Source organism: Candoia aspera, chromosome 3 (assembly GCF_035149785.1).
Source record: "Candoia aspera isolate rCanAsp1 chromosome 3, rCanAsp1.hap2, whole genome shotgun sequence".
Taxonomy (NCBI): Eukaryota; Metazoa; Chordata; class Lepidosauria; order Squamata; family Boidae; genus Candoia; species Candoia aspera.
Window position 1 is genome coordinate 1 of NC_086155.1, and position 17054 is coordinate 17054.

Below are 17054 nucleotides of genomic sequence, written 5' to 3' on the forward strand. Positions count from 1 at the left end.
TAAAAGAATTTTGAATAAGAAAAATAATTTTAAGAACTGGTAAAGGACAATATCTATCCTTTCCCTAAAACTCTCACCAGATCAGCAGAGCAATCACACAAGAAAAGTCTCAGGTCAAAACATCACAATGAAGGAGGGAAAGATGTAGTAATCATGTCATGTCCTTTGATAGGTCATGTTTGGAAGCATTTGTCTGGAAGCACATAAAAGCAGATAAGAGCTATCTTGAGTCTCCTTTGCTCACTCATTTCCAGTCCATTCTTTGCACTAGCAGGAAGTTCACATCCATGTAACTATAACAAATGTCTCCATTCACCTCATGCAGAGGGAACAAAGCAGACTATAAAGTTGAGGGAGAGGGTTTCTCTGCTCACTGCTCTGTGCCAGTCCCTGTGGTTTTTCCAGAAGAAGAGGCCTTGCTGCCAATCAACCTAGGGAGCCCCAGAGGTCGTTGGGGGCTTTCTGACTGACAACAGCCACACTTCCACCAGCTTGGTTGCCAAGCGAACCGCTCAGCAGCAAAGTAATAAACCACTGGATCCAGGCAGGCATTAAGGCTGGTCAGTGCCATAGTGATGCGACGAGCCACATAGGTGGTACGGAGAAGGGGGCAGCCACCCAGGACACCCACACGGCCCAATGTGTGAACCAGCTGTACAACATGATACGGTGCAAAGCAGATCAGGAAAACGCCAAGGACCACCAGCACTGTCCGCAGGGCCTTGCGTCTCACTGCTCGGGAACTTGACTGCAATCCAGGAGAAGCCAGTAGACGCCAGGCAATCAGAGGATAGCAGACACCAATCAAAAGAAGAGGCAGCAGAAAGCCAACCACAGCAGCAAAGATACTGATGCCTGAGATGCGCCCCTTCCAGGAACTGGAGGAGAAGTTTTCAAGGCATGCAGTGCGGCCATCCACAAAGGGGCTTGTCAGGGATCCACGGAGCGCCAGGAATAGGATGGCCACAATGAGTACCAGCCACACTCCCAAGGCAGCTCCCACACGGTAGCGCAGCTGCCGGAACTGAAGGTGCTTCAACGGATGTACCACAGCTATGTAGCGCTCCAGGCAGATGCAAGCCAGGAAGAGGGAGCTGCCATAGAGGTTGGCAAAGAACAGGCAGCCTGTAATTTTGCAGAGGGCTTCCCCAAAGATCCAGTCATTATGGAGGGCATGATAAGCGATGCGGAAGGGCAAGGTGAGCACAAAAAGCAAATCAATGGTGGCCAGATTCACCAGGAAGACATTGGCTGGGGCAGTAGCTGACTTGGTTCGGAGGAAGTAGCCCAACACAAAGAGATTCCCATCCAGACCTAGAAGAAAGACCAAGCCATAAACCACAGGGAACAGGATATATTGGAAATCTGCACTCTCAGAGCAGGTGGATGTGTTATCAGAAGGAAGCCCTGAGTGATTCCATAGCGGCAGCTGGAACAGAAAGAAAAACATGTTACTTTTAGTGTGTTTTCTTCCTAACTCAGACACTGTCCCAAGGCTGGGCTCATGCTTACCTCTGCATTAGGTTTGAAGGTCTGTCTGATCACAGAAGCCAAGCATCACATGCTTCTGAGCATCTCAGAAGCATGGAGTAATGGCTACGATTTATTTGTTTGTTTAACACATTAATAGGGCCACCTATCTTAAGTGGTAGAACTCTGGGCAGCCAACAAAGAGATGTATAACTGAGTATCATCAGCATTCCAAGGATACTAGTGGCCAGTTGTGAGACCGTGTTCTTGAAGTTGGGTTCCCGAGAGCAACTGGGATTGTTGCTATTGTACCAACCCCCCTGCCACATAGCAACCTCCCTGCCTGAACTGCTGGAGGCCATCTCAGGGTTGGTGGTGGAGTTCCTCAGGCTTATGGCTCTGGGGGACTTCAACCTGCCATCCCTGGGCCATGCTTCAGAGGCAGCTCAGGAGTTCATGGCCACCATGGCAGCCATGGGCCTGTCATAGATTATTTGGGACTTTAGGGTTAGGGCAACCTTAACCCTAACCCTCAAATAAACCCTAACCCTCAAATAAATTAAACTTGAGCCCAGGCCAAGACAGTAATTTGCTAAAACATCTCAGACAGCCCACTCTCCAATTTTCATTAAGATAAAAGAGAGAGAAAAGGTAGCACATTCAGATTTGCAAGATTCTGTTATTACCTGTTCTAATAAAAGTAGCTTTAGGTCTGCACAGTGTCTGTTTCTTAGTCTGATCTACCTGATAGGGTTGACACCTTTGGATCTGCAAACCTACTACCTTCTCAAAAACCTTCACCAGAAAGGAAAGGTTGGACACCAAATGAAACTTGCCAAGTACTGCTGGATCCAGCAATATTTTCCCGAGGACAAATGTGGACCACTCCTTTAAAGGAAGTGGAGCCATCCCTTCCTGCAAGGAAGCATTCGTCACATTTGGGTCCAGCTACAAGTTACCTCCTAGGAGGACCTGACCAAACAGGAAGGTCATGGATCTAAAACACAGGTGACAGAATTCAGTGTCTCAAGGATCATGTCCACTTCCTCAGCACTAACAGATTCAAACTCAACCCAGATAACCAAGCAAGACTGAACCTCGATCAATGCCATAGAACCAACACAGCCTGAGTCCAGCTCTGAGTGGATCCAAGAAAGTTTACGCAACAAATGTCTAGTACAGGGTTTCTCAACTGGGTTTCTGTGGAACCCTAGGGTCCCATGAGAGATTCACTAGGAGTTTCCTGGGAAACCATGATTTATTTAAAATATTACTTCAAATTTGGGCAACGCACTATCACAGAGATGAGCAGAGACTGAAAAAAAATCTAGTTACAACTCTTACTGAGCTCTCTGGTAGTGTACTGTATGACTGTGTTTATTTGGTTGAATCCATTCTTAATTTTTGATGTGAGATTGGGGAGACAGTTGATAATAGGTGAATGCTATACTGCAGGAAGGGAGGGATATATTGCAAGAGTTGTTGTTAGTTGCGGTCAAGTCATTTACATCTCATGGTGACCTTATGTATAACAGAACAAAATGCTGTTTGGTCTTGCGCCATATGCCTGACTGTTCCAATGTTTGCATCCATTGTTGCATGACTGTGTCAATCCATCACATTGAAGGTCTTCCTCTTTTCCACTGGCCCTCGACTTTACCAAACATGATGTCCTTTTCAAGCAATCAGTCTTTCCTGACAATGTGCCCAAAGTATGAGAGTCTAGTTATTTTTGCCTCTAAGGAACATTCTGGTTGTATTTCTTCTAAAACTGATTTGTTTGTTCTTCTGGCAGTCCATGGTATTTTCAATAATCTTTGCCAACACCACAATTTGAATGCATCAATTCTTCTATCTTCCTTTTTTAATGTCCAACTTCCACAGCCATATATGGCAATTGAGAAGACCATGGTGTGAGTCAGACACACCTTTGTTTTTAAACTGATGTCTTTACTTTACATTAGGGGACGCGGTGGCGCTGCGGGTTAAACCGCTGAGCTGTCGATCAGAGGGTCGGCAGTTCGAGACCGCACGGCGGGGTGAGCTCCCGTTGTTAATCCCAGCTCCTGCTCACCTAGCAGTTCAAAAACATGCAAATGCGAGTAGATCAATAGGTACCGCTTCGGCGGGAAGGTAACGGCGTTCCGTGAGTCATGCTGGCCACATGACCCGGAAGTGTCCCTAGGGACAACGCTGGCTCTAAGGCTTAGAAACGGAGATGAGCACTGCCCCCTAGAGTCGGACACGACTGGACTTTATGTCAAGGGAAACCTTTACCCTTTACCTTTACTTCTGACTTTAGATAGGTCTTTCATGGCAGATTTTCCCAGTGCGATACATTGCTTGATTTCTTGATTACTACTTCCCTTGGCATTGATAGTTGATCCAAGTAGACTGAAATTACCAATCGAAGCAAATATTTGTAGCTCAGGGTTGAACTGTGGAGTCCTTGGTGCTCTCTGAGCCTTGTTGTTTTCTTGCAGACTAGGCAACATCTTCACTGCAGAGAGGGAGTGGGCCTTGCTCTCAGTTTATATACAGTGGCTTGCCCTGCTTGTGTTGGTGGGGGTGTTCTCTCCTTGGGAGTTCCTTGATTGGGCTGTTGTTTGCTGCTTGGTTGATTGCCTGAGTTGATAGTTCCTTGATTAGGGTGTATTGTGCTGTTTGATGGTTCATCAGATGAACTTGATATTGTCACAATATACTGCTTTCTTCACAGAGAGGTGTTGGTGTCAAAAGCTCTTGGAGTTGAAATGAAAAAAGTTCTGGACGATGCTACAGAAATGGTTAACTTTATTAAACAAAGACCGGTTCACTCAATAATGTTTTTAAAACTGTGTGAAAACCTGGACAAAGAGCACATAAGTCTCCTGTTTCACACAGAAATACGGTGGCTCAACAGAGGAAGAGTTCTCAACAGGTTGTTTGTGAAGCCATTTAGTGGCCTGCTAGAACCACAGCTTAACACAGCTGAGAAGCTGTTCAGAAAAAGAATATTATCTAAAATAGCTTTAATGAGCACATCAGAGAAACACAGTTATTGATCTTACACATTCAGCCCTCCCAAGCATAAAGAATCACATGCTTAGAAACAGTAGGTTCAAAGTAAAGTAAAAAAGAGTTTTACTGACTTTATTCTTTGGTCCAGCTACATTCATCTTTGGTGGAAAATGATGTTCCTTGTTTCTTCTGTTCTTTATCTATACTTAGTGACCTCTTAGCCCTATAGCTGCCAAGAGCTGCATGGAAGAAAGGGCTAGGCACATGGTTTTAGGCCCAAGACGGAGACAGAGGAAAGCAGCATGCTTGCTGCCTCCTCAGTAGGTGGAAGAAGGAGGAAGAGAGAGAAAGAGGAAGTGGGAATGGCAACAAACAGCTTCCTCTAACAAGCATGGAGAGTTGCTTCTTGGGAACAAACTCAATTTACATGCTAATTGAGGCATGCTGATTTGCTGACACTTCCAACAGAGCTGAAGGCAGAATTGCGAAAGTATTTTTGAGAAAATAGTATTCCACATTTTTCTGAGTGCTTGAAAATGGAGAATGGCTGCAGAAACTAAGCGGACATCTTTCATTACATGAACCAGCTGAACAAGTCTCTGCAAGGGACTGGAGAAAATGCTTTGATGTGGCAAGTGACAAGCTTCTTGGACTTAAGAAAACTAAATGTTTGGAAAAATCATGTTGCAAAAGGAAATATTGAAATGTTTCCATAGCTGCTTGGGCTTAAGAGTGAGGAAGGATACCAGAAAGTCTCAAATCCAACTGAAAACCACCTGGAAGTACTGCAGAACAAAATTGATCAGTACTTTCCCTCCCTTTCAACACAGATGTATGACTGGGTGAGGGGTCTTTTCTCTGCATTTTCTGCTCAGCCTGAGAACTTCACTTTCAAAGGAAGAGGAAGAACTTCATCAGCTGCAGTCTGACTGTACACTCAAGATGAGATTCACTGATCTGCCCATGGACAAGTTCTGGATTTCTGTGAAGGAAGAGTATCCTGCCATTCATAGGAAGGCATTGAACATTTTGCTGCAGTTTTCAACTTCTTACATATGTGAGCAAGCTTTTTCTTATTTAACAAGCATCAAAAGCAAAGACAGAAATATAATAATTTTGTAACTTCTGGCCTATTTTATTTATTTATTTATTTGTTTATCATATTTTTATCACTGCCCATCTCCCCCACAAGGGGGATCCTGGGCAGTTCACAATAACAACAATTTAAAATTCAATAAATTTATAAATAATACCAATAATCAATAAATATAAAATACAATAAAATCCAAGTAAGGGCAGATCAAATTCAACCCTTAAAGGGGTAAGACCGGTCCTGGCAGGGCTAGGGAACTAACCAACCCAAATAATGGCTCTTCCTCTCCCCACTCCAAGCCAGGTTACAAAACCAAGTCTTCAACTGTTTTCTGAACTCCAGGAGGGAGGAGGCTAACCTCACTTCCAGGGGAAGGATGTTCCAAAGGGCGGGAGCTGCTGCAGAGAAGGCTCACTTCCTGGACCCTGCCAGATGGAATTCTCTTACGGACGGGGTCCATAACATGCCCTCTCTGCATGACCAGGTGGGACGGGTTGATGTAACAGGGATGAGACAGTCCCTTAGGTAACCTGAACCCATGCCATGTAGGACTTTAAAAGTGATAACCAACACCTTGAATTGAACCCAGAAGTAAACTGGCACCCAATGCAGCTCACAGAGCAAAGGAGTTATATGTGCTGATCTTGAAGCACCTAAAATCGTCCACACAGCTGCATTTTGGACCAGCTGTAGCTTCCAGATACTCTTCAAGGATAGCCCCATGTAGAGCGCATTACAGTAGTCCATATGGGAGATGATCAGGGCATGAGTGACCATTCAAAGGGCCTCTCGCTCCAGGAAGGGCTGTAACTGGTGCACAACACAAAGTTGCACAAAGGCCCTTCTGGCCATGACTGCCACCTGCTCTTCAAGCAGGAGTTGTGAGTCCAAGAGGACCCCCAAGTTACGCACCAGATCTGTCTGGGGCAGTGCAACCCCATCCAGAATTAGAGATGGCAAATTCCTGGGAGCTGAGGGGCCATTAACCCACAGCCACTCCATCTTACCAGGGTTCAGCTGAAGCCTGTTGTTCCCCATCCAGACCCCTATAGCCCCCAGGCACTGAGAGAGGGTGGTCACAGCATCACTTACTTCCCCCTGGATGGAGATGTATAGCTGAATATCATCAGCATATTGATGATACCTCATCCTGTGGAGACGGATGATCTCATCCAGTGGTTTCATGTAGATATTAAAAAGGAAGGGACAGAGCACTGAACCCTGCAGCACCACACAAAGGAGGGGCCATGGGCCTAATCTCTCCTCCCCTATTAACACCGACTGGGATCGGCCCTGGAGAAAGGAGGCGAACCAGCGCAAAACTACGCCACCAACACCCAACTCCCTAAGCCGATGTCCTGTCCCAACTGATGCACTTTAATCAGGAATAAACTTCAATGAATTTTATTTAACAACCATAAAACTGAAACACTTTACCTCATAAAACTTCTCAATTTCACCAACACAAGAAACTGAATGTTCTGAAATAGTTTGGCTAAAGTAATATCAACTCTTTTGTTTCCCTTTTTAAAACCTTTTCCCTACTCAAAGACGGTTTAAGGCAGTTAGTGTTTTCTTCAGTTTCAAAGCCAGGTGGCATTGCATCAACGGATCAGTTATCCCTGACAACCTCTTCACAATCAGGGCTCTCCTTATATAGACTCTCCCCCTTACGTGCGCATGTGCATTCTTTTTGACATTTCTCCTGGCACACGAGGATTTCCCTCTTTCTCCTTTGCTCCACGCATCTTTCCTCTTGTCTTTTGCGCACACTGGGAGGTGGAAGCAATTCATGACTTTCCTCTTCTTCTTTCGGCTGCAATTTGGGACTTTCCTCTTCTCCCTTTGGCTGCTTCTGTCCCTGCTGTTCCTGCCTTCCTTCCAACTGACTCTCAACATATTCAGTGTTTGGAGGTGAAGCTGATTCAGCGCTTGGATACAAAGCTTTGGAAACTTTGTTCCTGACAGCCAACCCAAAAGGACACCATGGTCAATAGTAATGAAAGCCACTGAGAGGTCAAGGAGAGCCAGAATGGACACACTGCCTCCATCCTGCTCCCACCAGAGATAATCCATAAGTGCAACCAATGCTGTTTCTGTTCCATATATGGGCCTGAACCTGACTGAAAGGGGTCTAGATAATCCGCTAAATCCAGGATCCTCTGGAGTTGCAATGCCACCACCTTCTCTACCGCCTTCCCCAAAAAGGGGAGGTGGGAGACTGGATGAAAATTGTCTGAAAGGAGTAGGGTCCAGTGATGGTTTCTTGAGGAGGGGGCGCACCAGTGCCTCCTTAAAGGCTGCCAGAATCACCCCCTCCCACAAGGATGTATTTACCATTGAGTGGGCCCAACCACACATCACCTCCCGAGCTGCCTTCACCAACCAGGAGGGACATGGATCTAATTGACAGAAGGTGGCATTTACAATCTGGAGGATCTTGTCCACTACCTACATATGAAACAGATATAATAATTTTGTAACTTCTGGCCTATGTTTGAGTCTGAATCTGCAGGGGTTCCCTGAGGCCTGAAAAATATTTCAAGGGTTTCTCCAGGGTTAAAAGGTTGAGAAAGGCTGCCCTAAACATTTCTTTCTCTGCCAGCAGAATCTGTCAAGATGTCCCCCCCAGGGTGCCATCTTGCCATCCTGACATCAGCACTCGCCATCAGGGCACCTTGGCATGATGCTGAAGGGGAAGCATCCATCAGCCCATTAATAGAAATCAGTAACAGGAAGGAACAGACATGCAAAACACACCAGACTAGCCTTGTGGATTCACCAGTACTCAGCAGGGCAATTCTGTGCCCTGGACAGATGAAAGCATGTGATTGTGCTGTCAGTGCATTTGCATGGAGAAGTATGAGATGGGGGAAGGGAGCAGGGTGCCAGAGAATCTGGAGGGGGCGGGGGGAACAAATGCACTTATACTGTCACTTGTGAATCACTAAGTTACTCAAATCTTTAACACGCTTTGAATCACTGACCCAATAAAGACTCTTTTATATTCCTAAGCAATTTGTGTCAAGAGTACTGTTTCATTGGGTTCAGGACTGGAGCCATGACAGAAAGATTTGAGTCCTCAATGGCGGTCTTACCCGGGTGTCAGGGTCAGCCTCGCTTCCCAATAAGACACAGACTCACTTAATGGGTATTAAGGATTTCTGGTTTATTGGAATGATAGCTGACAGAACGAAAAACGGGAACGGGGTAGGTGTGGTGGAGGTGCCCCTTTTATACCCTCTTGTATTGCCCCGGGCTCCCCCACCCTGCTTTGTCCCGATCCCTCGTGATGGGACCCTTGATGGCTGCCTGGGCGTTTTCCCGGTGTCCTCTTTTGTCTCCCAGCGACGGTTGTGTCCTCCGGGGCACCAGGTGCGGCTTATCTTCGTTCCTCTGACGTCCTTCTTTTCAGCTGCCTATGGGTCCATGGGTGTGGGTGCTTTTGGGTGCTTGTGTTAATCCCTAGTTTGATTATCTCCTTCCTCTATTTCCTAATGATCATGATCCACGTTGTGAGGCTCTTTGTGCCTTGCAACGAGGTCATGACACCGGGGCTTCCCAGCACACTGAGGAAGACCCATGGATTGAGTACCCAAGACCCACGGAAACCCCTCTGGGATCAGGGGGAGAAAAAACCAGGAGAGAACTTTGGCTCCCATTGAGTCCAACCAGAGAAGTGGCAAGGAGGCACCCAGAGGAACAGGAGATCTGGCTGGAGACCCCAACTTTCAGGAGCATGCCATGGCCATGAGTAGTAACCAACTATACCTCCATCTGGTCTCTGAACATAGGGGGGGGGGCACAGAGGGGGAATCAATAAGAAGAAGGCTCACCAACAAAGACAGCACTGATTCTAGACAGCCACTGGGGCAGGAAGTGGACCACTGGCATGACCGAGTGGAAGAGCATCTGGACTGGCTACAGGAAACAATCAACCAGATCCTGAGGGGAATGAGCACGGGGACAACAGATGATGCAGCAGCAAGGAATTGAGTGACATCAGGAAAGAAACCCAACAACCCTGAGGCAGACAGAAGGCAAGGAGCAGGCAGGAGGGACACCACAAGCCCCCCTCACTACCGGGTCCCAGCTGGAGCAATGACTCAGGCACAGAGGGTGGATGAGCCCATGGGGGTAAGAGACCTGAAAGTAAAATTCACCAGGGACCCCAAGGAGCTGTCATGTTCTCCATTGCAATGTTTGATGTACATCGTAACATTTTGCATGCCATGGTGCTGATGCGTGTTCCAGTTGGGAGGGAGCTGCTGGGAGACCTTGTACCAGGCTGTATATCTGTTTTCATGGGGATGGAATGTGTTTGGGTTATCGTTTGTGTTCAAGGTCTTTTTACCCGTTGATTAGCAGAACTCGTTAGGAGCACCTGGGATGGGGAATTTGAAATGGTTGTACGGGGGGGAGGGCTTACTTTTGCACCGAGGGTTTTTAGTTTGTATTTGGCGTGCTTTTGCTCATTCTCAGCTTTCTTTGTACTTGCACACTATTCTTAAATAAACCAGATTTGATTCAAGCACTTGCTTGTGAGTCTGAGTACAATTTGAGATAGGCAACCATTACATAAAGCTGAGAATCTTTGTAATTCCCGTTAACTCCTTCCAAGTATATTCCTTGTGAGGAAATTAGTTAACGATGACCAAACCAAAACCAACATCCAGAGAGCTGGAATCGCAAGCTGGTCCAGCACCGAAGAGCCCCCTTCCCCCCAACCTTTCGTTCTACCCAAGGGGCTCCAGCTCAAGCCCTGAGCTGGGGGGATCCAGTGATGAGGGAGAACCTAAGAAAGAGGCGGCTGGGACTTCCTGGAAGTATCGGTTCCCATTGACCCCTGAGGGGGAATCGACCAAAGTGGCCCCAGAGAAACGACCCGACACCAGACGAGGGAGGAATCAGTGACCCCTGAGAGGATAAGAAGGTTGGAGGCAAAGGTGGAGTCGATGGAAAAAAACCCTGTCAATTGTGATGGGTGACCAGGGAAGCTGCGACGAGAGTCCTCGCTCCCCGCAGCCTTCCCCCCCCCTCCTAGCGGACTGCAACTGGTCCGTGGCCAGAGATGACATCGCAATGGAGCCTCACCATGAAGAGGGTCCTTGGGGGTGTCCTGGGCCCTACAGCTCAACCCGCAGTTGGGTCCCCTCCAACCGGGAAGGTCGCAAAGGACTTTGCTGTCAAATTTGATGGGGACCCCACCAAACTTTCCTTTTTCATAACCAACACGAAGAACTACATGAAGCAATATGGGTCGTGTTTCACCTCTGAAGAGGCTAAGATATCGGCCATCACCCCTAAGCTGAAAGGCAGAGCAGCAGACTGGTATGTCCAACTGACAGAAGCTGACGCTCCTGAGCTCGGGTTGTTCGATGACTTCATGTTCGCCTTGAAGCTGTTCTTTGAAGACCCCCTAGCCAAAGCCAGGGCTAAGGAGGCACTCAAGGAACTCACCCAGGGACCCAGGTCAGTTGCCGACTATGCCCTAGAATTTAAAGCTTTGGCGGGCAAGGTTCCTGACTAGTCCCAATCAACCCTCATCGAAAGGTTTAAAGAAGAACTTAACCGAGACGTCCTCAGATGGGCGCTGGGCAGAGATGACCCGGAGTCACTGTACGAGTGGATCTGTTTGGCCAGAAAGGCTGAGCACGCCCAGCACACCTACATGCAGACCCGTTGAACTGAGAAAACAACAGCCCTGACACAGGGACCCCGGAGCGGAGCAACAGCTGCCCCACCGAGCCACCGAGCAGGAGATGAGGAGAAGGATTGCCGCTATGCACACAGGCAGTGCCTCCATTGTGGGAAAGGAGGCCATCAAGCTGCTGAGTGCCCGAAACTCAAGTCCGGAGAGCAAGCAATGAAAGCCCCGGCCAAATTGCCCCAGCTGTCATGCCGAACAACCGCAGCCAAAGGTGCCACTGACTTGGAAGAAGACCTGTATCTCTATGCAGAGGTTGAGGAGGCTGCAAAAGAGCCAGCGGGAAATGCCAGCCACCTGCCCTGAATTGCACCCTGGGGCAGGTGGAGGATGATGGGTGTGAGGACGCTATGGTGAGTGCTGATTGCCCCACCCTGGCAGTAAAAGTGAAGCTAGGATCCCACACCCGAACCACGGAAGTTTGGGCTTTGGTTGACTCTGGGTGTTCGAGATGCCTCATCCACCCGGATCTAGTGACTGCACTAGACCTGCCCAGTTTCCCTCTCCAGCAGTCTTTGATCTTTACTCAGCTAGACAGGTTGTCATGTTCACCGTTCCAATGTTCCTGGTACGTCATAACGTTTTGCATGTCATTTACCTAATACGTGTTTGATCTGGGAAGGGAGGAGGATTCCATCTCGGGGAGTCATTATCTGTTGGCTGCTGGTTTGGAATGTGTTTGGGTTATCTCATTGTGTTCAAGGTTACTTTCCCAGGATCAGTAGAAAACGGTTACCAGCACCTAGGGGTGGGGAGAGGTTGCTATGGCCGGGTGAGGGGAGGGATTACGTTTTGAGCCGAGGGTTTTTAGTTTGTATTTGGCGTGCTTTTACTCATTCTCAGCTTTCTCTGTATTTGCATACTATTCTTACAATAAATCATATATCATTAAGTACCTGCTTGTGAGTCTGACTCTGTTAGGATAGGCAATCATTACATAAAGCTGAGAATCTAAAAACTTTTTCCGTTAGCCCCTTTCCAGATTTATTTTGTGAGGGGAAGTGCTAGCGATGAGCAAACCAAATCCACAAGCTATGGAAAGCGAGGAGTCAAGCGAGGGGGAACCTGATTCTACAGTGGTAAGAACGGAGAGAGTCCCCCCTAGAGAGACTTCAGAAGTTCGGGAGGGGTCGAGCTTCAGCCTAGGGGATGAGGAGGCTGGAGCCAAGAGAGCCCCTGAACCGACCAGCAAGTCACCAGGTGAGTTGATCACCTGGGATGAGACACAGGGACCCCTACCCGGGACGTCAAGAACGTCTTGGAAGCAGCGGTAGCCGTTGTCCCCAACCGTGGTGAGGCAAGAGAAACAGGAGGGATCCCAAACCCCTGATCGTATAAAACTGCTGGAGGCTAAATTGGAGTCCTTAGAATTTATGTTCCAAAAAATGTCCATGGACTGGGGTCCGCAAGAGAGGAGGAGAGAGAAGTCCGGTCATAGGTACTCGACTCCTTCTTCGCCCCCACCTTCCCCAGAGGAAAGGAGTAGGACCTGACACCGAGAGGGAAGGCTGTCGATTCCTTCGCAATTGCAACAACAGTTTCTCTCCAAACTGAAATCTGACACTTGGTTGCAAGCAAATAGAGACAATGTTGCATTTGACCGAGGCTTCGCATGGAAGCAGAACCGCCTCTATGTCCCTGACAGTTTGCGAAGGGAGATTTTGAGTAGATCTCATGATGATAAAGTGGCTGGTCATTTTGGCTTTGTGAAAACCTTACACCTGGTACACCAGCAATTCTGATGGCCTACATTGAGATGTGATGTCAAAGACTATGTTGCTTCTTGTCCTGTCTGTGCCATGTCAAAACAGAAGGGGGGCAAACCGCAAGGCTTGTTGCAGCCAGTGGCCAGTCCCTCCCGTCCTTGGGAGGAGATCTCCATGGATTTTATTGTTGATTTGCCTCCTAGTCAGAGAAAGACTGTGATTTGGGTGGTGAAGGACTACTTTTCTAAACAAGCCCATTTCATTCCCTGTGCCTCCATTCCATCTGCTCAGCAATTAGCCCGCCTCTTCCTAGTCCACATCTGCAGGATTCACGGGAGCCCCTCCCGCTTGGTCACAGACCACGGGACACAGTTTACTTCCCAGTTTTGGAGGGCATTTTTAAAGCTGGTGGGCACCAAACAGGCATTGTCCACTGCGTCGCATCTGGAGACTGACGGATCTACAGAGGCTCTTAATTCGACCCTTGAACAATTTTTGCGAGCATTTGTTAACTATCAGCAGGACAATTGGGTTGATCTCCTGCCTTTCAATGAAGTGGCTTACAACAACGCTGTCCATCAGAGCACAGGACACACCCCTTTCTGTACTGTTTTTGGCCGGGATTTTGTGCCCATTCCTGATTTGCCTCAGCCCACTACACCGCCCTGTTCTGCTTCAGATTGGGCTGCGCACCTGGCCGATTCCTGGCCAGTAATTCAACAAGCGTTGGCAGATGCCCAGTCCACCTATAAACTGCATGCTGATAAGAGACGAGCCCTTCAACCTGCCTTTAAAGTTGGTGATAAGGTCTACCTTTCCACCAAGTTCATTAAGTCTCCTCAACCCTCGAAGAAATTAGCTCCTAAATTTGTTGGTCCTTTTCCCATTGTGGCAGTCGTAAACCCTGTCACGTTTAAATTGGATTTGCCACACAATCTTAGATGTTTACATCCTGTTTTTCATTGCAGCTTGCTCAAGCCTGTCAACCACTCCGATCGCTGGCATCTCCAACCTACACCTCCTACGCCGATTATGATTGATGGACAACAACATTTTGAGGTGAAGGAGGTCCTCGATTCTCGCTGGCTTCGTGGCACTTTGCAGTACCTAATTCGATGGAAGCATTTCCCCCACCCTGAGCGGGTGGCTGCCCACGATGTTAACTCTTGTCATGATCACCGTTGTGATGCTTATGACATCGCAACAGCTCACATAACAATACAGGAAAATGGGTACCAGGCGGATTAAGGGAAAAGGCAACTAGCTAACAAAAGAGAGCAACAGGTGCTGGCAACAAAGTATCGACTCTAGCCAGAGGCAAAGAAGAAAGAGATACAATGTTGCAAAGAAGGTAACTGACAAGACCAGACCACAAGGCACGCCCGAACTATCAGAAAGATTACGAACCTGATCGCCCGGCAATGACCCATCACCGGCTGGGAAAAACAGTCAAGGAAATACCCGAGGCACAGGAGGGGCTCCACGACCCCTCACCTACCGGCAATGGAACCAACGGGGCTCGGGGCACACCCGGAGTAAGGAGGGGTGGAGCGCTGACCGGCGCGGGCTATTTAAATCCCATTCCGGCGCGCTCCACTCACTCTCAGCTTTTCTAAGGGCATGCATTCTATACTCAAATAAAACCAGAACCTAAGCCTACACTAGCATCTGTGTTTTACTGGGTAGCAGGCAGAGCCTGACATAAAGCTGAGAGTCACCAAACCAAAATCGCCAAGCTCCACCGGATGAAAATTTTTCCGTGGGAGAGACCAACTGGCGAAAAACAGAACCGGGGACAGCGATGGAGCCAGCACTTCGCACCACAGGCGTGAAGGACAGCCTGCAAGAGGCAGAGGTGACCCGACAGCGGCTGGAGGCAGCACACCTGAAAGGGGACACGGACACCCTCCCTGCCCACACCGCACCCCAGTTCCAGACCTGGAGCTCCAACCCAGATGGGAGAACCCTGACGGAAGACGAAGTCGGGGACCAGCAACTTCTCGCTTAGGCTGGTGGAGCAGGATCCTGGATGGGAACACCCTACTCCACCTGGAGGCTCCGCTACCCCCAAACACCCGAGCAGGAAGGCGCAAGACTACATACCGGACAGCATCTGGCAGCACCGACGTCAGACGACCAGGGCACGCCAGACAGGGTCACGGCCCTGGAAGCCAGGGTACGATACCTTGAGTACCTGCTCCTGTCCCCGCCATTGGCAGATGACACGACCCTGAAAGCCAAGGTATGAGACCTGGAACATATGTTCCAGTCCATAGCAACAATCATCAGCAAGCGCTCCAAGACTGAGGTGGCACAGGGGGTAAGAGGGGATCGGGGCAACATACCCACCCCGCCAACAACCCCAAGCGGAAGGGGCCAAGCATGAGACTCTGTCGCAGGGATTCACGGCCCCAGGCCAGTGGGAGCCATCCCTCACCACCCACAGGTAGGGGACCCGCAAATTGGGAGGTTCGCCAAAGACTTCCCCGTACAATTTGACGGGAACCCCACGAAACTGTCCTTCTCTCTAATGCGAGGGACTACATGGCCCAATACGGCCATTGCTTCAACACAGAAGCTGCCAAAATCTCGGCAGTGGCCACCAAGCTCCAAGACAGGGCTGCGGACTGGTACGTGCAGATGTCCGAGTCTGGAGCCCCAGCCTTGGCCAATTTCCATGACTTCCTCGCCGAGTTGAAGCATTACTTTGAGGACACCCTGGCGAAGGAAAGGGCCAAGTGCACACTCCAAGTGCTGCGGCAGGAAAGAAAAATGGTGGCCGACTATTCCCTCGAGTTCAAGGTCCTCGCAGGCAAAATCACGGAATGGTCTGAGGCCACCCTGATTGACATGTTCAAGCATGGCCTCAACCAGGAGGTGCTTCAATAGGCACTCTACAGGGACAACCCAGCCTCCCTTCATGGGTGGATTTGCCTAGCCGGTAAAGCGGAGCACACTCAGCGCACGTTCCTGCTCGCAACCGCAGATGACAAAATCCCGCCCAGCACAAGAGGACCAGTCCCACAGCTGGGGCCAACCTGGCACGCAGACCAACAACAGAGGCTTGCCCGCGGGCAGTGTACCAGGTGCAGGAAAACGGGCCACTGAGCGGCGGACTGTTTCACAAACAGAACAACGGATCGCCCACCCAGACCCACACCGAAGACGCCGCACAAACCATCCAACCCTAACCCGCAGATGGCTGACAGGAGCGTTAGCAACCCTGGATGAGGATGCGGACGCCTACCTCACAGGGGATGCAATCGACGCCCAAGAAAAGCCGGCGGAAAATGCTCCCCACCTGCTCTAAGCAGCGCCGCTGGGCAGGTGGTGAAGAAGGGGCACAACAACCTCAGGGTGAGTGATGATTGTTCCATCCTGGCAGGGACAATTGAACTCTCTTACAGCCCTAGAGCCATTGTGGCCAAAGCTATGGTGGATTCTGGGTGCTCCAGAAATCTGATCCACCCAGACATTGTCGCCGCACTAAAACTGCCCTGTTTCCCCCTCCCTAAACCCTGGCGTTCCATCAACTAGACGGTTCTACAGCGGGGGGGAGACTGGCCACCCAGAGGACTGGAATGGTCACCCTGACAATGGGCACCCACAAGGAATCAATAAACTTTGTGGTGACCCAGATAGGGAAACCCATAATAGTGCTGGGGATCACCTGGCTAGCACGCAACAACCCACACATAGACTGGAGGACACGCTCCATCAAGTTCAAAGATGGGGTCTACCAGGCACCGACACTGGACAAACCATCTGCTCCGATGGTGGGGAGGGCAGAAGTCGTCATCCACACCCACGACCCCCACCCCAGAAGGACTACCGGAGCAATATGCAGACTTTGCAGATGTCTTCGGAGAAGAGGAGGCGGACCAATTACCCCCCCACCGCAAGACGGACTGCACAATTGAACTGCTCCCAGACGCCCCATTACCCAAACCCAAGATCTACTCCATGACCCAGAGAGAATTAGCGGCGCTGCAGGAATTCTTGGATAAAAACCTCTCCAGGGGCTTCATAGAACCAGCAAACTTGCCGGTTGGAGCACCCATCCTATTTCAGGAAAAGG

At 49.2% G+C, this 17054-nt stretch overlaps 1 protein-coding gene across 1 annotated transcript; it reads right to left on the reverse strand.

The window, feature by feature from the left end:
- Positions 1-33: 33 nt before the first annotated feature.
- Positions 34-1466, reverse strand: LOC134494770 (lysophosphatidic acid receptor 6-like). The gene has a single exon (XM_063300018.1). It carries the CDS (start codon positions 1448-1450, stop codon positions 371-373), a length of 1080 nt encoding a protein of 359 aa, XP_063156088.1. The 5' UTR covers positions 1451-1466; the 3' UTR covers positions 34-370.
- Between the last annotated feature and the right edge of the window lie 15588 nt (positions 1467-17054).

Coding starts and splice junctions, on each gene's coding strand:
- LOC134494770 (XM_063300018.1), bottom strand. CDS start 1,450: ATGTTTTTCTTTCTGTTCCAGCTGCCGCTATGGAATCACTCAGGGCTT.